This window comes from Malania oleifera, chromosome 3 (assembly GCF_029873635.1).
Source record: "Malania oleifera isolate guangnan ecotype guangnan chromosome 3, ASM2987363v1, whole genome shotgun sequence".
Taxonomy (NCBI): Eukaryota; Viridiplantae; Streptophyta; class Magnoliopsida; order Santalales; family Ximeniaceae; genus Malania; species Malania oleifera.
The window spans coordinates 23,806,185-23,821,261 of NC_080419.1; the positions used below are offsets into that span (position 1 = coordinate 23,806,185).

At 34.3% G+C, this 15,077-nt stretch overlaps 1 protein-coding gene across 2 annotated transcripts; it reads left to right on the top strand.

Moving 5' to 3' along the window:
* Positions 1-2,609: 2,609 nt before the first annotated feature.
* Positions 2,610-11,360, top strand: LOC131150301 (uncharacterized). 2 transcript variants are annotated; one of them, XM_058100931.1, is made up of 12 exons: positions 2,610-3,042; positions 4,637-4,820; positions 4,936-5,004; positions 5,096-5,194; positions 5,955-6,034; positions 6,163-7,000; positions 8,147-8,841; positions 9,542-9,626; positions 9,731-9,782; positions 10,304-10,353; positions 10,550-10,597; positions 10,701-11,360. In XM_058100931.1, exons 1-12 carry the CDS (start codon positions 2,789-2,791, stop codon positions 10,875-10,877), a joined length of 2,631 nt encoding a protein of 876 aa, XP_057956914.1. In that variant the 5' UTR covers positions 2,610-2,788; the 3' UTR covers positions 10,878-11,360. The 2 variants fall into 2 exon arrangements, with proteins under 2 accessions (XP_057956914.1, XP_057956915.1); XM_058100932.1 differs by lacking the exon at positions 10,701-11,360 and having other exon boundaries at positions 2,625-3,042; positions 10,436-10,597.
* Positions 11,361-15,077: the final 3,717 nt, after the last annotated feature.

Consider the following 15,077-nt stretch of genomic DNA (forward strand, 5'->3'; position numbering starts at 1 on the left):
GTTCTATTTTCTTCTCTAGCTTGATCTTCCAAGATTCAACTTCCTTAACTTTTTTATTAGCTTGGTTGGAGAATGTTAATCTCAGTTTACTTTTGCATTTTTCCTTATAACTTCTTCTCAATTTCCTTCATATTTATTATGACCATCATGATGATGCCTCATCAAACACGTCCTAGTATATAGCATTGACTAGTTGCAAGGATACAACATCTCCATCCCCTCACTTGAACATCACAACTTACGAATATGCATCAAATTGCTTTCTCCTCAAATTTGTCATCCCAAATTTACTTGAGATAGTTTATCAATCACATGTGCTATTGTATTCAAGCACTTGACTTGAAAACATGGTGATACATTTTTGGTATGCAATATACTTTTGCATATTTGCAATATGTTGGTCTTTCTTTCGACCACTTTATTTTGTTTAATGTGTCTATTATCACTAGTAACAACAAAGTCACCATGTGCCTTTGAGCCTTGTGGTACCTCCTTTCCCTTTCAAAGTGAGCGGCACAAGTTTGATTCCCCACAATATTATGGAGTTTGTATGGGTAGGATGGGGTTTTGGGTAGATCTAGGAGCCTACTCTAATGCCAACTATTGTTAGGCTGTCTTGAAAATGAGAGGGCCTAAAGAAAAAAACAAAGGCAATACATGCATCAAATTTAATGTGTTCATTTATTTGATTCTCCTATGAATAATTAAGAATAAACTTAAACAAATTTGTTTGCCTTATTGGTTTGCGGAATGGAATCTGATATGAAAGAAATGGAATAAAAATTTGAACGAGTAACATGATGAAAATAAGTGAAAAATTCAATTTCAATTCTAATGCTTATATCCATTTTTAGGTACCAAACATGCAACAGTGCGGTGAATGAAGGAAACTTAATACAAGTATAGTACATAGTCCATTAATATAATTATATCCCCAAATGTACATAGTCCATTAATATAATTATATCCCCAAATGTCACTTCCATCAAAAGTATATTGGGATTTTTCAAGTTAAATACATTCTTGGTTGATGATTTAAAAAAAAAAAAAATCAACTATACACTCTAATGTGGTATATATATATATATATATTTTCAAGTTGATGATCAATTTAAAATCCATATTTGATTTGAGTTACAAGAAGTTCATTAATCCATTTTTCATCTTATACCCTTTTCCCTAGGGGTGAGTATAATTCGGGTAAACCCAAATTAATTGAATTAACCAACCGAAATTGGTCGGTTCGGTTCGGTTAAGAACACAAGATTGGTCGGTTCGGTTATGGTTTTATAAAGTTCGGTTAATCGGTTCGGTTAAGAGGAATGTTAATTCGGTTAACCGAAATAACCAATTTAATAATTAATTAAAATTTAAATATAAATTAGTATATGTTAATTTGTTAATATGTTAATTAGTATATGCTAATTTGTTAATATATTAATTAGTATATGTTAATTTGTTAATATGTTAATTAGTATTTGGTAAAAAAAGCTACAATTATATTATGTTTTTATTAATTAATTTCAAATTAATTCGGTTAACAGAATTACTTGAAAAGGTAATTTGGTCGGGTTCTATTCGGTTCGGTTCGGTCCCTCTATTCGGTTGGTTCGGTTAACAGTTCTCATTAACCGAAAATTTCAGTTAATTCGGTTAATTAATTGAATTTGACCGAACCGACCGTTTGCTCACCCTTACTTTTCCCACCCTATGTAAGATTTCAATTTGAAACCTTTAAAAATGAAAGTTCAAAACTTTAACTACATGAATGTCCCTCGAAAATATTTTAATATAGTATTTGTTAATGTGATCACTCATAATCAAAATCAAAATACTCAATTCCGTTTCTCTCGAGAATTGCATGTTCTAATCCCTTTTTTATAGTAGCGTCAAATTTCTTTTTACTAAGTTTGATACTTAAGAATAAATCAAATTTAATTCATTACTTAATTTTTTCACCCTTTTATCGTTGACTTTTATTACATTCTACCGACAAATCAAATGTGGCGTGAATTCACCATTTACTATTTTATTAAAACCTATTATCTCATAATCAAAATTCGATTATAACAAAAATTATAGTAAATTGTAAAAATTCAATTTGACCGTTGTCACACGTGCAATATATATATAATTAACTAATTAAATTAATTTTAAGTATTATATTTATATACCAAATATGGATTAGTTTCAAATTTTCATGAAAAAGAATCTGCAAAGATTTCCAAAAACACAGGAAATTCTTTGATTTGGTTCAAATCTTATGGGAAATTTATCTTTTAGAAGTTAGAACCACTTTAAATTGTATTTTCTTCGTAAATCATGAAAATTTAATTGCTATTAAAGGAAATTTTCTCCAAAGATTTGAAAAAGCATCTTTAGCGAAATATGCTATTGAAGTTAGAAAAGTCATCAATCGATACACCAAATAATTATTTCAAATAAGTTTATTTATTAACAATACATATTTTATTTTATTTTTATAATTCGTGATTAAGCAAACCACTAATCCTTAGTTTTTAATAGTTGTAATTTTATTTGCCGTATTTATTAATAAATATTATAAAAAAATTTGGACCTCTTAAATTCGGAGATTTTTTTTTTTGGAAAAAGAAAAACTGGGACGGAAGTGGAAACTACCGCATTTTGGGAATAAACGCCCAAGTCTTTCTTCTCCCACTCTCCGTCCCGACATTTCCAGTTCTGATCTTCGTGCTTCGACAATGGCGGACTCGATCTCTGCTCCATCACCCTAACCAATGACCACGACGATCAGGGAGGCAAAGATATGGAGGCTCAGTACACGAATAAGCCTCGTTCTTACGGACCGCCGATGAAGATGACGATTCCGCCATCTCAGCACTCCGACAACGACCGGAGCAGCTCCGAGTTGCGCGCGCTGGATTGCAATCTCAACTCTCTCTGCGAACACATTCAGATGGAGGGCTTCAATTCGGGCTCTTTCTCTGACATCGTAGTCCACGCCATGGGCTCCACTTACCACCTCCACCGCTTAATTCTTTCGCGTAGTTCCTATTTCAGGTTTTAATTCTACCGATTATTTTTGTTGCAGTTTGGTTTTGCAGTTTTGTTAGCGTTGATTGCAATATTCATGGAATTGTGCTTGAGTTCCGTGAAAGGGAAAAAGGTGGAGTCAAGTGTTGATACTTCTAGTTAGTTTTGCCCTTAATTCAGGGATAGAATTTAAAATAACCCTCTTATTTTCATTTTAATAATGAACACCACATTCAAGGAATTTCTGTTCAGTTTAGTTTAGTTTGGTTTCCAAATTTATTAATATTAATTATTAGGATTTTTGTTGTATTATACTTGCACTTGGGTTTTGTATGTACCGAATTCTTACTACTGAGTAAGCTGATTGTCTCTTTTCTCTTAAAACAAGGCGGCTAATTTCGTTCTGGAATGTTCTATGAATTCAGATGACTCCGTTGCATTATCATTATTATTTGGAAAAAATTTATCTTCTAGAATGGTTCAATTGAAGAGAATAAGAAGCTGCTTCCTTAGATATGAGAACTTTTTTTTTTTTCGGACTTTGAAACAACAATGTTTTAATTTTAGTTTTAGTTTTGTAACGGCTGCTAATTTGAAACAAAAATATTTTAATTTCTCTGTCATCTTGGAAAGGCCTTATTGAATCTTGAAATAGAGATGAGCTTAGAAAATGTAAAATATGGTGCATAGTATGAAATAAGACCATCAATTCATGGACAGCCAAACGCACCCCTTGTTTATTTTTATTTTTTTCTGTTGCTCTTTTCTTTTATTGTAGTTTGTACTTTTAAATTTGACGTAAAAAATTTCTTCTTTTAGATCTTTGTGTACAATCCATAGCTTTTACATATGATTTCCTCCTCATTACAGTGTAGAAAGGCCAGTACTTATTGATCTACTTTTATGAGGATTCATGCAACATGAGCACATTTATGTATTTCTAGGGGGAAATTGGCTTTATAGAGGTTGAGTTTTCGTCATCATTGTTTTCGTAATTTTATGCAAGTAAATACTTTTATTTGTGTATGCAGAACAAATTTATTCTCATGGTTATGTTTGGGTATTATTATGCCAAATTGCATACGCGCACACACATGTTGGCAAAAATGATCTTTAAGGATAATTAGGCTTTTTTTTCCTGTTGTGCTCAATTAATATGTTGTATTTCAAACAAGAAATTTTAGTGGCACTGTTAACTGCCTTATGATGAAAGTGGATCATATAACCTCATGGAGCCCCTTCTAGGTCATGAACTTTATGGCAAAATAATCTTTTAGGCTCTGAATTTTGCCAAAAAATAGCGTCTAGACCTGAAATGCTGTGAAGTGGAAGTTGCCAAATCTTACTTGACCGACATAAAATCTTCTTTTAGTCCCTGAAAAGAAAACGCACAGATGCATAGTTGTAGTTCTAAAATCAAGTTGGATCAAGGTTAAGATTCTTAGATATCATTTTTTGGCCTCCATATGTATGTAGTACTCTCTCTCTCTCTCTCTCTCTCTCTCTCTCTTTCCGAGACACACGCACACACATGAATGCACATATGAGTTAGTGTGGATGGGTGGGTTGGTACAACTAATGAGGTTCAACTTTTCCTGCTGCAATATAATGTGCTTGGCAGGAACATGCTTCACGGTCCATGGAAAGAAGCCAATGCCCCAATTGTGACTTTGCACGTGGATGATAAAAATGTTAATGGGGAGTCAATTGCAATGGCTTTTGCATATCTTTATGGGCATCACCCTAAGCTTAATGATAGTAATGCATTTCGTGTTCTTGCTGCTGCTTCTTTTCTTGACCTTCAGGTACCTTGTGCTCATAATGAGCGCAGGCATATGACCTTTCTCTTGTACTCATTATGGACTTATGATTTTGGGTTGTTTGTGTACATGATGTTACTTCTCAAGATTTTTCATGCAGGATCTATGTGCCATTTGCACAGACTTCATTATATCTGAATTGTGGACTTCAAACTTCTTAGCTTACCAGGTTCAAATGCTTTCCCTGCACTGCATTTAACTACTCATATGTGCCTTGCTGTCAAATTATTTTTGTAGTTAACCATATCCTTAATCTTCAGGTATTTGCAGAGAGCCAAGACTATGGTATTCACGGAGAACGTGTCAGAAATGCTTGTTGGGGCTATCTTTGTCAAAGTGGAGCTATGGAGTTGAAAGAGGTAGGTAGATACATGCTTAGATTCACAAGCAGGTGGTTTGTGTGTTTACATGTCTACACCTCATAATTTTCAGATTTTTCCATAAGCATTTACCTTATGTGAGATTGCAGTGACTTGAATTTATCATCTAATTGAATAAAATATGGAATCAAACCAAACATAAAAAAAAAATGAAGAAATTTTGTTACGCAGGAATTTTACATATTATCCCAGAACTCTAAAATGTCATTGCTCAATGCTCATGTGATAAGAGGATGGCCAATGGATGTTGGTCCACTTATGTGTGTGTATATTTGTGCATGATGTGAAGGGATAATGCTTTTTCTTCTTTTTTGTTTATATATATATTAGATAGATTCTGTCACAAATTCTCAGAGAAATCATAAAAAGTTCCATGCCATATGATGTGCAGTATACTGTAAATTGACCAAGTCCTCATTGTGGCTTAAAATCCTCAATTTTCATGAAAAATATTCTATGCAGGACATGTTTCATAATGCTCTAATTAGAATGAACTTTTTTTCTGGTACAATATACTACCGGACTATATTGTTCATAATGTATATATGATAATATTATTGCTACTATTCCTATATACATAAACTTTTCTGTAGTTCATTATCACTGAAGAATCTACTTTTTCATATTTTCTTGTCAAGTTTTGTGTTATGGGATGCGTGGTTCATTCTTTTGGTCAGGTTCTGGCCCACTTGGTTAATTATTTACCTCATTCTTTATTGACAACTCCCACCATGGATAGGTGCTCCCAAGGCTTTCCTCGCAAACTTTCCATGCTCTGCTGACTTCAGATGAATTGTGGGTACCTAGTGAAGAAAAGCGGTAAGGAGCATTTTAATGTCCTTTAGATTGCATTTTGTTGTTTACAACTTAAATTCCTGCGAAGCAGGAGTAATGCCATTTTTTTTTTTTAATTTTTTAATTTTTATTTTTAAAAATTTTATCCAAAGGTTTGAACTGGCATTACACACACTCCTTGCAAAAAGTGCTCTATGCAAGGCAGAACATCGTGAGCAAGGAAGCTGTAGTTCAGAGATGGGAACAGGAACTCATTCAGATTCTTCTAAAGTTAAGGGAAAGAACTTGATTGACAGCAGCCCAAATAAACAATTGGAATCTGAACTTGGAAGCCTAAGTTTAAAGGATGACAAAATGGGCCATAATACAGCTCATAGTAGTCTAACTGAGCTTGCAGACCATGCGGGTGACTTCCACACGGGTGTTTCGGATTCCAAACAGAAGGGGCAGGAAGCTTCATGTGCTCAGTCAAATTTGGAGCCAAGGTGCTCCTGCAACAAAGAACGACCTTTGTCTTTGAGTAACTCATTTTTAGATACAGATGGAATAAGTACCTCATGTTCTTATGTTGAAATGTCAATTGGTGTTGGATCCAGTGGACTAAGGAGCAATGAAGTGGCTATGGAAGGGCCATCTGAAGAGGGTTCATACTACCAATTGAATAACAATTGCTGGCTTGACAGAGACCAACCACGGCACTGCTCTCCAATGAACTCTTCCTGTTTTGGACTCATGTCCAATGATTGGGGAAGATTTGGTTTGCCTCATCTTTCATGGGGTGGCAGGATTGTGGGCAGAAGACAAGTAAAAGGTTATGCTAGAGGGAATTGTGGGGTGCGTGGGGAAGAATATGATGCATTTTTAAATATTTTTGAAGGAGGTTCACTTTTATACTGTAACATGTCTTTTGAGGCACTTATAAATGTGAGAAGGCAGCTTGAAGAATTGGGGTTCCCTTGCACAGCTGTGAATGATGGTCTTTGGCTACAGGTAAAAACAGAGATATTTTTACTTTGTATTGTTAAAGCTTAATATACTTTGTTGGCCCGCAACCTAATAGCTTAAACTTTTAGGTAAAGTGGTAATTTAACATGGTATCAATGCTGGTCGATAGGAGGTCCTAGGTTCCAGTCTCTCTGCCCACGTTTATTGTCTGGTGTTTTAAAAAAAGTATTTATTCCTTGTAATGGGTGTTATTTATTGTTTGTTTATTTCTCCACGTGCTGTCAGGCTCCGCGGTTGAGGGAGTGTTAAAGCTTGATATACATTGTTGGCCCACAACCTAATAGCTTAAGCTTTTGGCAAAAGGTTATCTATCATGTATATTTGTTGCCACATAAGAAATGCATATGGAAGAAGGAGGGTGAGAAGGGTCCACGTTTCTTGTTAGTTCTTTACATGTGGCATGCAGGCTAGGTGTTGAGTATTAACTTCTGGGTAAGGCTATAAATGTGTTGAATTTGATACAGATTGGCAAGGCCAAAGTTCGAATTCAACTGTATATCCAATATGTGGGTTTAAATCTGAATTTGATTAAAGTTAAACAGGTCTAACTGGTTTGATCAATTTGGTTATATATTTGAAAACACAAATTTATAAACTAGAATATCACTTATTATGTTACTAATTTATTATCATAATATGTGTACATTATTTATTTCTATTACATTTAATAGGTATAATTGGATCTTAACTGGCTCTGGTCAACCTTAGTACAAATCTGAGGATTTATAATCAAATCTCTTTTAGTAATTGTATTCGGGTCTAATATACATGATTCCACTCATTCACAGGATTCCACTCATTGATCCTTCCTATAGGTGTTGTTGTGTTGAAACTTGGCAGTTTCCCATTTTTTGTGATTTTCTGGAAAATCTGATCTATTACACATTTGTACAATGATGGACAGCTGGGGAAAAGGTTTATGGTTTGCTCTGCTTACAAATTGGTTGATTTGGTCAAGGAGAATTGCATTGTGGGATGTGTTAGTGTGTTGATCCTTTCTACATTTGTGCTTGCACAGATATTTGAACAGCTTCTCCTATCCTTTTACAAGAATTCTTCCTTTTATAAATTGTTGCAGAGCTTCTGCTTTTGATAAGACTTCATTTTTATTTATTTATTTTTTCCATGTAGAACCTTCTCAGCTACAGGGTGCAAGAAATTGGTGCAGAAACATGCAAAAATTGCTGCTTTACAAGTATGTCATGCACTTGCAGACAGCCATTTGGATTTTCACGTGGAGGTACCTCCATCGGGTATTATGTGCAAGAACATGATCAGAACAATTCACGTGGAAACGTGGGAAGTGTCTATGTCACTGATTCCACTCAGGGCGAAGGAAATGGTATCTTTAGGCCTGTAAGAGTGCATGTGAGGGGACCTATGGATGGGCTTGCTGGTATTGGACGTGGAACTACATTTGTGCCCGCAGCTGCATGGCCTCCAACACGTTTTGTCTTTTCCCGTGTACCCTTTGGTATGGGCAACAGAAATTGCCATCAATCTCTTGCTAATGATGATTCAGAGGCTAGAGCTGACCACAATGGAGACCTTTCTGGGGATGGGTTGACGGCCTTGGTTGGGCTTAGCCAGGGAGGGAACAACATCCCTGCTGTTCATGAAGAGCAAACAGAGAGAGAGTATGAAACAGATTTACAAAGTAGATTGGCTGGAGCTTCGGTTGCTGGGCCAAGTACTAGTGGTGTCCCCATGCAGATGCTAGAGTCACCAGAGCATGCCATTGGGATTGAGTGGGATAATGCAGACAGTTCTTCTATATCACTGGACATGAAAACACCTTTAATTCATTTTCCTCCATTTCGGTTTGGGTGAGTTTTCCTTTTAGTTTATGCATTAGTTTTGCAAAGTTCGTAGTTTATTAATTATTATTTTGAAATATGTTGCAAAGACTGGCTTCACTGATGGTGATTTGGATTTCAAAATTTGTGGATGCAACTATATGGATGATGGCTTGCAGCAAATTTAGTCATTTTTGCTGAAAAATATGTATTTAATTGTTCACCTGTTTACCACAATTGGATGAATAAAATTGTTGTCGAGTGTGATTTCAAATTGGATCCATTTAGTTGCTTCAAAACATACAGAGGCCATAAAGCTAATTTATTCTGTTCTAGAAATTTATATGCCGCCTTTCCTCCATCCAAAAATAGGGTAGCTTGATGAATTTGATATAATTTGTGTGGAGACATTGCTTACACAATGAAGTTCTGTATTCGCAATCCTGTTTTGTTTGGGAGTAATGTTATCATGTGAGAGAAATAATTGTTGAACCTCTACTCAAGTCTTGCTATCATTGTAAAATCGTATGGCAGTTTCAATGGATGGTCATCATGACTTATTGCGATTTGATTAAATATGCAACATATTATCACTACAGATACATACATTTCATTTTCTTTTTTGGGGGTGTTTACTGCTATATAATTTTTTTCTTACTTCATTTTTTTTATTTAGATGGTGATGAATACATGAGATCAATGTTGTAAAAGTCCTCTACTGGTTCTGCAGGGTGGAATTTGAAGATGTGCACAGGCTTAGCGATGGCCAAGTTAAGCACTCTCCGGAAGTATATTATGCTGGTTCTTTGTGGAAGGTTTCTAATTTCAAATAGTCATTTTTTTATTTAACTTCTGTTCATCAGGCTTTTCCATCCTTGTTCTGAGATACAGTTGATATATTAAATATGTTGGATTATAGGTCAGCGTGCAGGCTTTTAGTGATCAAGATCCTCAAGGATTGCGGACTCTTGGTAATGATCCTGGTAGCAAAAAGATTTAATGCCCATTTGAGACTGCTTTGTAGCAAAAGTGCCTTTATAATATAAAATTATTATTATTATTATTATTGATAGGTAACTGGGGTAGGGGAGAGTGATGTTTGAACCCCTAATCAAATGCCAGGTGGACTGAGCCTTACCACTAATCTATCCCCTGCCCTCATTACTTATGTATTTCCAAATAGGGCTCATTACTTCTACTTTTTTAACATGCAACAATTTAGTTGGAAGTAATCATTAATCCAGAATCAGCTTTGGAAGATGTTTCTGCATTAGTATCTCCTTAAGTGATTTTAAGTTCAAAATTAATTTCCAATCCTGAGAATGTGACTTACCCGGATGTTATAAGTCTAACCTAAAACTAATATTACTTGATGAATAAAAAGCTTTCCCAAACAAGCACTTAATTTTTACATTAGCGACACATGTTTTTGTGTTTATCTGGTTCATATGATCACATGCTTGTGTTGAGCTGTGTGATGTATTATTCCCAGGGTTGTTTCTTCACCGAAGGAAAGCTGAGATTACCGATTCCTTTAGAAAGGTAAGTCTTCTTCTTGGTTTACAAAGCCCTTACTAAAACAATGGAAGAAGTGGTTAGTCCTTTTTTCTTTTTCTTATTGCAGTCACAGCTGCTACCGTACAGTTTGCTAACTATTTTGATAAGTCGCACACTATAATTTGAGTCGTCATTTGCTTCTTAGCAATGCCCACACCACACCTTCAACTGCTGTTTTCAGGTTCATATGTTTATTGATTCTCGCGAGAAGGTTACTGCCCGTTATCAGGTTAATCTTCACAAACAAACATCCATCATTTTCCTTTCATGATAGTGCACAGACATTTTGCAGTAACTCTTGGTTTATCTTACCCTTTTACCCCATACAACAGTTGATCTGTCCGGCAAAGAGGGAAGTCATGGTGTTTGGAAGCTTCAAACAAAGGGGAACACTTTTGCCAAAAGCTCCAAAGGGATGGGGCTGGCGTACAGCTTTATTATTTGACGAGCTTGCCGATCTTCTCCAAAACGGGGCATTGCGAGTGGTCGCTGTTGTGCAGCTTGTTTGAGATCTAATGGGGCAGCTTAACAGTGTTATGAGCTGATTCCTGGTAAATATAATTCCAGATAGTAAATGCCGGTGCCTTCTTTGCTTCAGATGAGAACACAGCCAAACCATCTGTATCTCCTCCTATTTCCAGATGAGCTATTTGCTTCAATTGGAGAAAAAAACTTCTTCGGAGACTCAAACTCTGGGAATAATTCATTAATCATTATTCAATGCAGAGCTGCTAGGTCATCAGATCTTGCACTCCCAATTTAATAATTTATTTTTCTATTTTACCTATTTAAATTCTCATAATTTGTTACATAAATTAATATGTAAAAAGCACGTGTGTAACTATTTTTTTTTCTCTTCTTTATCATATTTGTTTAGAATTTGATGGTGGGCATATGAATTTGAGCTCTTAGTTTCTATTTGTGTGAAAACCAAAATTTGGCATTATTATATTTCATATTTTATTTGAATTCACAGAGTTGGATTTTGCAAAGAATGTATTATGTGTTTGGGGTGTTGGTGTTGTCCCCATGGGGGATCAGTGTCATTTTTGTTTTTATTTTCTCTTAGTCCACGTGCAGCTCGCGACCCACGCGGTTCCGTGCACTGGTGAATACGACGTCATTTTTTTAGTGTATAAGTAAAGCAATGTCGCTTTGATCTTATATTATTTTGTTATCATCATTATCATACTTTTTTTTTTCGGTCATGTTCACATTGTTGAGCTGCCCTTTGCGTTTTCCCTTCAATGCATCCAAAGATCTTTAATTTTATTATTTTCGCGATATACTAAATTAAGTAAATGGATTGGACAACTTGAAATTCGGGCTTAAATTTAAATTTAAATTTATATTAATTTAAATAAGATTCAATATAAAGTTATATTGAGTTTTATCATAAGTTAGCATAAATCTGAATCAAAGATTGATACTTATACTTGCAAATTCAATTTTAGATTTGTATCATGTTTAATGTATTTTTTTATAAAAAAATTAATTAACTGAATGACAAGGAGACTAATATTTATTTTAAAGACTCGAAAATCATCAAGATCTTCCTCATATTCAGAATATAAAAATAAAATCAAATGGGATAAAATTGCTTCTGCCTGTTTATACACGTTTATGTTTATATATATTATAAAATTTTATTTCACTTCTAATCTATTTAATCTTAACATACCAAACAAGTCATTAGTCTTTAATTTTAAAGCCAAGATTCAATGTAACATTTTGATCATGCAAGGCTTCAGATGGAAGAGAATTTTTTAACAAGCCAATGGTTCAATGACACATATCCTGCACGCTTGAACTAGGTCAGGAAAAATTAATAAGCAATTACTTGATTTTAGAGTTGAGGTTATAATTAACTTGCAATTAGGGGCAAAATAGCAACATTTAAAGTCAGTTCTATTCTATTACTCAAAAGGATTATGTGCATTTCATAGTCGTCGTCTTGCGGTTAAAAATTTGTTGATAATGTTTTCCTTGTAATTTTGTAAAATGTTTATTTCAAATTCTCTTGGGAACAAAAATTAGTTGATGTTGTGAAATGAATGGTAGATGTCACAATCCCCATAAATGTCTTCAACACACTTACCCCATCTCAATCTCCCTCATGTTTCCCATGTGAATCTATTAGTATTATTATTATTATTATTATGAGACAAACTCTCTTGCCCTTTCAATTATAAAAGAATAATTAAATATATTACTTGCTTCTCCCACGACTATATAAAGAGAATCAGCTGATTGAGATAAGGGAAAGAGAAACTAAGAGTGCAGAATACTGAGCATAGAAAGCAGAAAGAAAAGAACATGTAGAAAATAGAAAAGAAAGAAGCAGGAGAGAAAAGAGAAAGTGAGATATTTTGTAAGGTAAGAAAGTGAGATATTTGTACAAAAGCCAAGTATATGTTGTAATTTCTCTTAACATAGTGGATTTCTGATCCCATCTGCCCGTGGAGTAGGTATAAACCAAACCACGTAAATTCGGTCTCACTTCTTATTTATTTTTCTGCTTGTCTTCATTACTTTCTGCTTATCCCCATTTATTTATTATTAATTCATGTATTATTTCATAATACGTTATCAGCACGATACTCTACCCAACTGATATATTTATATATATATATATATATATATATATATATATATATATACCACCTTAATGGACGATTTTTTTTTTTAATACCGCCTCAATGGCTGGTTTTATTTTTATACTGCCTATATATATATATATATATTACCAATCTCCAGAAGAGATGGTAAAATAGTCCTTCTGAAGAGACTATATATTTAATCTCCCGAAGAGATAAGTGTCCTAAAGAGACAATATATTTAATCTCCAGAAGAAATTGTAATTGTTTACCTTTTAAAAAGGGTATATTTTTAATCTTCGGAAAAAAAATATTATATTACTATTTCTGTATTATTTCAATTAGTACGTTTCACTTTTCAAAATCGCTTTATTATTGTTAATTTATTCAGATGTCGAGCCTAAACAAAGTTGAGTTTGTTCCCTTTAACATCAAAGGCAACAACTATCTTATTAGAATTAGTGTATTCCTAAGAGGGGGGTGAATTGGGTATTTAAAAATTACTTTCTAGGTTAAATTAGATTTGCAGTATTACGCAACTTAGGGTCTGTCTATGCAATAATAAACTCAATTATTCACAATAAAACATACATGTGCAGTAAATATAAATTGCAGAAATATAAATAGTGCACACACGATATGTTATCGGGGTTCAACCAACTGTGTCTACGTCCCCGCCTCTAACTTGCAAGTTCGAGGATTCCACTAATGACTTACTTCATGGGTGGAGCGACACCTATTACAACTAGGTCAATTCAAGGGGCTGATCTCAACCAACACGCCTTACCAGAATGACGCATCTAACTTTCCTAACCAAGTTTAAGCCAATTCGGGACTATTCAATAGGGTTAGTCTCCCTCTTTAGGCCCATGCCTAGAATACAACAAATGTGTATAAAATTTTGTGTACAAGGAAATGCTTCTTACACTAAACTGATATGTACCAATAAGTTCAATTTAATCAATGCACCTCGATAATGTAAGAACTATAAGTTCAGTGCTCTATGTGTGCAATTAACACTCAGAATAATGACTTTATCTAATCAAGCACAAGAATGTATTCTAGAACTATCTTTGAAATTATGTATCGCTATATCTCAATCACAAGCTTAGGGTTTCAAAGATTACTACCAAAGGTATTATAAATATCTCTAAACAATACTTTCTTAATATTCAAGCACAAGGAGATATTTAAAAATAATCTAGTAAAATGATTTTTGCACACACAAAATACAAGCCCAAATGAGTCTTGCAATAACAATGCAAATACCCACTTAGCTATAAGATTTTTCCCACACAAGATTTATCAAATTAAATCGTTGGAGAAATTCTTGCTTAACCTTCAATATGAAAATCAAATATCTCAAATAAGATTTTTAAAAGCTCAAGCACAAGAGATATTTTTGAAAACAAGCTTTGTCAAAAATATTTTTCTTCACAACACAAAATAAGCTCTTGAGTCTTGTAATGAGAATGCAAAGACTCACAAGCTTAAGAAGGTTTCCCACAAATGAATTTATGAATTAAATCACTGGGAACACCTCTAGGCTTACTCTCACTAAAATGAAAAATCAAAGCACTTATATGAGAGTATAAGCACGTAGGAACTATATGGAACAACTCAAAATACTCTCTCTCAAAAGGGTTTTGCAATAGAATGATCAATGGAAGAGTATATGGCTTTGAGTGTGAAGAATATGGAAGTAGGGAAGATTTTGGCCAATAAAAATTTTCAAAGAATTTTTTGCTAATCTAAAACCCTAATCACACTTTAATTTTGCAAATGAAAGGTTATATATAGAAATTGGAAGAATTATAGCCGTTGGGGACATATAGGGTATTATTAGGATTATTTTAAACCATTTAAACCCAATTAATCCCGTTTAAAAAATGTAACCGCGGTAAAAATAATATGGCAACCCTAGAGCACTGATCGACCGAAGATGAGGTTCGGTTGACCGAGAGAAATTTGAACTTAAAGTTCGGTCGACCAGACAAAGGGTTCCAAGGTGATTTTTCCATTTTCGCGTGGTTCGATCGACTGTGTGGATTTGAACTAAGTGGTTCGGTCAATCGGGCAGTTGGCCAAACACACATGGGAAGTCGGTCAACC

Excerpts from the sequence above, each read along its gene's own strand:
- LOC131150301 (XM_058100931.1), top strand. The coding sequence starts at position 2,789 with ATGGAGGCTCAGTACACGAATAAGCCTCGTTCTTACGGACCGCCGATG. Across the intron at positions 5,195-5,954 it reads GAGCTATGGAGTTGAAAGAG|GTGCTCCCAAGGCTTTCCTC; the intron begins GTAGGTAGATAC and ends CACCATGGATAG. Across the intron at positions 6,035-6,162 it reads GTACCTAGTGAAGAAAAGCG|GTTTGAACTGGCATTACACA; the intron begins GTAAGGAGCATT and ends TTTTATCCAAAG.